A 7,511-nucleotide genomic window follows, 5' to 3' on the forward strand; every position below is an offset into this window, starting at 1 on the left:
ACTTTTAATCAAAATTAAATTTGTAAAATTAATTCGACACAGCGTATTTATAAACATTAATCCAAATCAGACGGTTTAGTTTTCTGCCGAAAGGATATGGAAGAAGATAAAAAGAATCCACAGTATGAACTTGGATTGGACTCTGTGTATGTGGCATCGATTTGATTGGTTCGTTCTGATCATTTTTGCTGTCCCGTTTTAGGAGCGAGCACTGTTTGATATTTTGGAAGATGAAAGAGAAAGGATTCCTCTTTCTCTGAAATTAAGGTAGAAAGCTAAGCAAATGGAAATTTGACAGATTTTTAATACTTAATAATACGTTCTAGTGTCACATAAAAAGCATATATAGAATGAAGATCACATGAATGGCACAAAAATCATCGTAATCATGCAAGTGTGGGGTGAACAAAATCTGATATAACTTGACTAATGGAAAAAAGTTAAAAGTAACATTAACTAATTTATTGATCTAGCTATTCTTTTTGTTGACAGCTACTGAAACTATCAAATTGAGCACAACAATATATAAATCCACATGATTACATAAAGGTGGATGTTATGGTATCAATATATATTTATCTAATTTATTAAAAAAAATAAAAATTAATATTTAATTTAAAAAATATAAAAATAAATCATTTTTAAATATTTAAAGTTTATCATAAAAAACAAGTTAAGTAATTTCGACACTAAATTTATAAGCAAAGAATTTGCCTTGAAAAAATACAATCACCATATAGTAAATGTTAAAAAAGTGACCGTTAATCATTCCTTGCCTGCACATTCATAGAAATGACTAAATGAGAAAATATTTTATGTACTCGTTATGACTCACATAATAAATCATTGTATATGCTTTTAGAACATGTAATTATTGATAGGAATAAATAGGAAAATGATAATGCAATTTTAAATTTTAAAAGTGACATTATTTTATAAAAGTAGCATTATCATCTTTGGAATAAATATTCGTAACTTTGAAATAGAATATGAAAATAAATATAAATAACATTGCATTACTGACACTGAAAATATGTCATCAGATTCTTTGTGGATGATGTGCCAATAAGGAGGTACCCGAGGAAAAGTGCAGAGACATTTCCAATGAGGCCAATGTGGCTTTATGGTTCAATATGGGATGCATCATCATGGGCAACCGAGGATGGCAAGTACAAAGCTGATTATAGGTACCAACCCTTTGTGGCAAGGTACACAAACTTCAAGGCCAGTGGTTGCACGGCGTATGCACCGCGCTGGTGCCACGCCGTCTCAGCCTCGCCCTATAGGTCCGGCGGGTTGAGTAGGCAGCAATATAGTGCCATGAGATGGGTGCAAACGTACCACATGGTTTACAACTATTGTCAAGACTCCAAAAGGGATCATAGGCTAACACCTGAGTGTTGGAGTTAAAATAATAATTAAAAAAAAAGTTAAAAAAAAATTTAACATTCATATATGAAGACATTAGAGTGACATTCGAAGTTGGCCAAATTGAGGTGTTGATAAATTGGTAATGGACTCTTCATTATAGGTTCCAAAGTAACACTGTTGCCTTGTGGTTTTATTTTATCTTTTTCCTATGTTTGAGAAAGTTTGTTTCTTTTTTCATTTTCTTTTCTAAAAGAAAAAAAAATTATGAGGGGTAACTTCGATTTGAGATTGGGCCCCTCACATGACAGCAACATTGATGCAAGTGTACGGGGGTTTGAGCGTCCAAGGCTCTCAAGACAGGAGAAAAATTTGGAAGATTGTGAAGGATTTGTTATTTTCTTATTATATATATATATTTGGTTTCTTTTTTTATAACTCTTCTCAACAATAGAAGAAATTAAGAAGAGTGGAGGAAGAAGAAAGGGAAATAATGAAAAGGAAAGTGGCCAATGTGTATGGATGAATGAATGCGGCACACTCTTCATTTATACGCCATTACGCCTTTTAATTTTGGTATTGCTCTTCGAGTAGTGTTTTTTTAATAATATTGAAATTTGATGTATTTTTTTAGGTGAAAATCATAAATCTGAAAATCAGTAATTTTTAAATTTTCTTTTAAACATGCAAATTTAAAAATTAGATTTATTTTTTATTTAGTTTTTTTTAAATATACAAATCTGACCTTTAGATTTGTATTTTAGTATTAAAAATTTTTTTATATATGTAAATCGAACGATTCAATTTACTTTACAATAAAAAAGATTATTTTAATACAGATCAGACACACTGATTTGTGCACTATAAAATCTGATCTTCAGATTTTTCTATAAATTTTGTTTTTTCTCAAATTTGAGGATTCAATTTGTTATTTAAAATAAAAATAAAAATAAATCTATATAAAAAAATACACCAATTCACCATTACATTAAATTATACACAATTTTCTTTCATTTCTAAAAAAATTAGCCTCATTTATAGTGTTATCGTCACTTATTTGATAATGGCAAGTATGTATGTTATACACTCCAAGTTTGTTGTTAGAAATAAGAGACTAAACTGAAGAAAGTAAAGCGTATTATTGAGTGTAGTCTGAAATAATACAATATATAAAGCTACATATAGATGCTAGAAGAATCAAAGCAATAAAAAAATAATATCCTACAATAAATATACAGATATGCTAAATAATTATAATTGATACTTACTAATTAATTATACTCTAACATTCCCCTCAAACTCAAGTGAGAGCTAAGGATACCATCTTGAGTTTGGCACTAGAGTCCAAAAACGAGTAGGATAATTAGCCTTCGTGAAGATATTAGCAATCTGATCCAGAGTCTCAAGAGTTACGAGACGAACAACATCAATAAGGAGACGTTGTCGGACAAAGTAAAAAATCAATCTTATGTGTTTTGTCAGACAAAAAGTAAAAATCATTCTTATATGTTTGGTGCGTTCATGAAAAACATCATTATGAGCAATTTGAATAGCACTACGGTTGTCACAACAATTATCAGTTGGGGACGACTGAGGGGCACCCAAGTCATCGAGAAGCCAACGAATTGAGAAAACTTAATAGTGGTGTCAGCGAGAGCACAGTATTTAGGTTCAGTGCTTGATCGAGCAGTAAACGTTTGCTTCTTGGCTCGCCAAGAAATGAGAGAGTCACCAAGAAGCAATAACCAGTAATAGAACGATGATTAGTGGGATCACCAGCACAATCAGCATCTGAGTATGCTTGAAGGGTTAAAGATGAATGGCAGAAAAATAAAAGTCATAAAACATAGTGCCTTTGATGCTGCGAAGAATGCGAAGAAATGCCACATAATAAGTAGTACGAGGAGCTGACAAGAACTGACTAAGAACATGAACTGGATAGGTGATGTCTAGTCGTATGATAGTCAAGTAGATGAGACCTTCAACTAACTGTCGATAAAGAGTAGAATTATCCAAAATAGTGTCATCTATAGGAGTAAACCGAATATTAGGCTCAAGAAGAGTAGACTCAGTGTAACTATCGGTAATGTCGGCTCGGGCAAGAAGATCAGAAGAATACCAAGCTTGATAGAGATAGATACTGTCATTAGAGGATATGACTTCAAGGCCAAGAAAATAACTAAGAGAACCAAGATATTTCATCTCAAAAGTGTGGTGAAGGGATGCTTTAAGATCAGTAATACCATCTACATTATCTCCAGTAATGATCATGTAAGTAGAAGAACAACTCCACGTTCACTTTTACGAATAAAGAGAGCATTCTCATGAGCGCTGCAAGTAAAACTGAGATTGCATATAATGGTGCTAAACTTTTCAAACCATTCATGAGGAGCTTGCTTAAAACCATGAAGTGCCTTACGAAGAAGACAGAATTTGCTAGAAGGACAAGGATATCTTGGAGGTGGTTTCATATAGACTTTCTCCATTAAGAAAAGCATTCTTCACATACGTTTGACTCAGAGACCATTTTTTTTACCGCAGCAATAGCAAGGAGAGCATGAACAGAAGTGAGACAAGTGACAGGAGGAAAAGTTTCTTCATAATCAATACCATACTCTTGCGTACATCCTTAAGCAACCAATCGTGCCTTATAACGGTAAATAGAACCATCAGAGTGAGTCTTGATCGTGTATACCCATCTACTTCCTAGAATTTCTTGATTAGAAGGAGGATCAACCAAGTCCCAAGTATTTTCTTTTTCTAGTGCTTGGATTTCTTCCTTCATTGCTTGCTCCCAACTAGGATTGATGGAGGCTTCTCGGAATGACTTAGGTTCATGGTGATAAAGAATAGTAGAAAAATAATGATAATAAAGAAGATAAGCAGGTGGATTCCTTACTCTAGAAGAACGAGTGGAGGGAGGAGGCATGACAGTAGGAGCGAGATCATTGTCCGGTCTGGAGTCATCGGGAGGTGGAGAAGGTAGAAGAGTGAGAGGCTCGAGAGGATGACTTGACACAGAACCTGTATAATCATCGCTAGAAAAAAGATCAATATTGGGGTTAGTGAGAAACGGTGACTGAGTAGAGGGAATGGATTCAAATGAGAAGAAACTAGAGAACATGTGATACTCCCAAAAAACAACATGACGAGATATACGAATACATCGAGAGATAGGATCTCAATAACGATAACCCTTGTGTTCAGAGCCATAACCAAGAAAACAACACATGTGAGCCTGAGGTTCAAGTTTATTATGTTCATGAGGCTGAAGAAGAATAAAACAGACACAACCAAAAAATCGAAGAGAGCTGTAATCTGGAGAAGTATGATAAAGATGCTCAAAGAGAGTAATGTTACCAAGGACAGAAGAAGGAAGTCTATTGATAACATGGACAACAGTGAGAACAGCTTCACCCCAAGTACATTGAGGACACGAAGAAATAAGCAGTACATGAATAGAGTTAAGAATGTGACGGTGTTTGCGTTCAGCCCGTCCATTTTGTTGAGACGTACCAGGGCAAGAAAACTCAGACAAAGTACCATGTTCAGTAAGAAAATTTAAAAGTTTGGAGTCACGGTATTCCATAGCATTATTACATAAAAAACCTTTAATGACCTTGGAAAAATGAGTTTTAATCATAGTGGCAAAGTTAATATAAATCTGAGACAGCTCATGCCGATTAGTCATTAAATAAACCTAAGTAAAACATGAATAATCATCAATAAATGCGACAAATTATTGAGCCCCTCCCATAGAAGCGATGAGAGCGGGGTCCTAAACATCAGAGTGAATAAGATCAAAAGAAGATCAAGCAATAGATGATTATTATGAAAAGATAAAGCCAGTTGTTTTGCTATTTCATAAGAGATGCAATAAAAAAACTTATTATTAACTTGACCAAAAACACCCTTAGACGTAAGAGGACACAATTTTTCTAAGGAGCTGTGGGCAAGACGGTGATACCACAAGTGAAGGGTAGATGAAGAAGAAACAACACAGAGATTTGACATAGAAGGAACATCAAGATTCTCGAGCTCAAACAATCTTCTGACTTTACATCCAGTCCCCATGATCTATCACGTTCGATGATCTTGCACACAACAACCAGAAATAGAAAAATTGACATCAAAAGCGAGATCAACAAGTTAACGAACAGAGATAAAATTAAAGTTTAATTTTGGAATAAAATAAGTATCAGGGAGATTAAGATTTGACTGTGAAATAAAATCCTTATGTGTCGCATGCAAGAGGGAATAATTAGTAGTGTTGACAGAAGTGCATTTGTAGTGGTAGACAAAGACGAGAAAAGATGACGCAAAGAAGACATGTGATTTAAGCAACCAAAATAAAAATACAATACCATTTATAATTACCTGGAGGTATGAAAAGAGCAGCAGGAGTATTACCAGAAAAAGAGAGAAGTTATTTAAGAAGAGATTCAATGTCAGATGGAGAGACAGAAGGTGGATTGAGAGAAGCAGAGTTGGTGGATTCATTAGAAACAACAGTAATAGTAGAAGCAGACACATTCTTAGAGTAGTTGGCATGAGAATGATACTTATTCTGATATGAACATGGTGGGCGAGTAGGACAGGTGGTAATCAAGTGTCCCAAGAACTTGCAATAATGGCAGAACAGTTTTGGACAATTGGAGCCAATATGACTTTTCTGTTTGCATTTTTTAATTCAATAGAAGGAGAGTCTTAGAAAAGGTGCCCAGAACAATTACAGCTTTGACAAAATTTACTTTTTCTGTCTGTAACAGCAAAGACAGTCTCACTCTTAGAATGAGTCAATCCAAGGCATGTTTCTTCCGACTTAAGACGAGGAAGGACATCTTCAAGACTAGGCAAGGGATTTTGATGAAGAAGAGAAGCTCAAACCGGCTCGTAGTCATCAGTAAATGCCATAAGGAATTGTGTGAGATGTGTTCGGTTGCGATAATTCTCATATGCCTTAGCATCAGTTGAATCTTTAAAAACATGCTTATAGGAGGTCAATTGATCCTAAATAATTTCTATCTGAGTAAGAAAATCAAAAACCGCTTGTCCACATTCTTACTTAAGGTTATGAAACTCCTTTAGTAGTTGGTATTGATGGAAGAGGTCAGAAATAGTGTAATATTTTGTCAAATGTTCCCATACCTCTTTAGCGATTTCAAAATACCCAAATTATAAATGAATACCTGGAGTAGAGGTGTTGCAAAACCAAGTGATGATCTGATGATTTTTACTATTCTAATATTCTAATTTCTCCGCAAAGTCTTTCTCAACATCCTCCTTAGATTTGGAGGTCCCATCTTTTGATTTTTCAGTCACAGTTGGCTTAACAGGACAAAAAAGATCACCCGTCACATAGCGCTATAACTTCCGCCCTTTAAGAAATTCTCTCATAGCTTCAACCCAATGAGCATAGTTGGAGCCGTTGAGAATAACAGGAATAGACTGAAAAATATCTTATTTTTTCATAGAGACAAAGAAAGGAAAGAAACTGCAATATCGGAGCAATAAACGAGAAAACGGAGAGAAAAATTGGAAAGAGCTCACAAAAAAACTTTTGGAGGGATCCCAATGTCTGTCATGTCAGCTGACACATCAGCAAAAAGATGACACGTAGTGATAAACCACTATTTTGTGGTTTATTTTGTATTGAATTGAGTGGATTTTATCCATTATTCTCACACTTATTCATATAATTCCCATGTTTTACATTTTCCTTCCTAATTTCTTGCTATGATTGAAAACATGCTTCTTTGACCTTAAATTTGCTAATCTTAATTTTCTATTGTTACCATTCGATGTCGTGATATATTTGTTAAGTGTTTTCAGGATTTATAGGGCAGGAATGGCTTAGAGGATGGAAAAGAATCATGCAAAAGTGGAAGGAACACAAGAAATTAAGGATTTCAGAATCTGGTAGCGACGCGCACGCGTGGCTGACGCCTACGCGTGGCCAGTGAAAACTTCAGCGACGCGTACACATGGCTGACGCATATGCGTGATGAGCGTCACGTGCTACAATTAACAGAAAATGCTAGGGGCGATTTCTGGGCTGCTTTGGACCCAGTTTCAGGCCCGAAAATACTTATTAAAGGCTACAGAGTAAAGCTGGAAGAAGGAATCATTCACTTCTCATTCAT

General features: G+C 34.9%; 2 protein-coding genes across 2 annotated transcripts in view; one reads left to right on the plus strand and one right to left on the minus strand.

Annotated features, from left to right (window-relative positions):
* LOC107648391 (probable xyloglucan endotransglucosylase/hydrolase protein 32) overlaps positions 1-1,714 on the plus strand; it is a 3,295-nt gene extending 1,581 nt beyond the window's left edge. The window contains exon 4 of the mRNA XM_016352273.2: positions 1,044-1,714. Within this exon, the coding sequence (XP_016207759.1) occupies positions 1,044-1,410 (367 nt within the window). The 3' untranslated portion in view covers positions 1,411-1,714. The remainder of the gene's footprint in view (positions 1-1,043) is intronic.
* LOC107646746 (uncharacterized mitochondrial protein AtMg00810-like) lies at positions 3,178-3,639 on the minus strand. The gene has a single exon (XM_016350908.1). The coding sequence runs from the start codon at positions 3,637-3,639 to the stop codon at positions 3,178-3,180; it is 462 nt and encodes a 153-aa protein (XP_016206394.1).

This window comes from Arachis ipaensis, chromosome B06 (genome assembly GCF_000816755.2).
Source record: "Arachis ipaensis cultivar K30076 chromosome B06, Araip1.1, whole genome shotgun sequence".
NCBI lineage: Eukaryota > Viridiplantae > Streptophyta > Magnoliopsida > Fabales > Fabaceae > Arachis > Arachis ipaensis.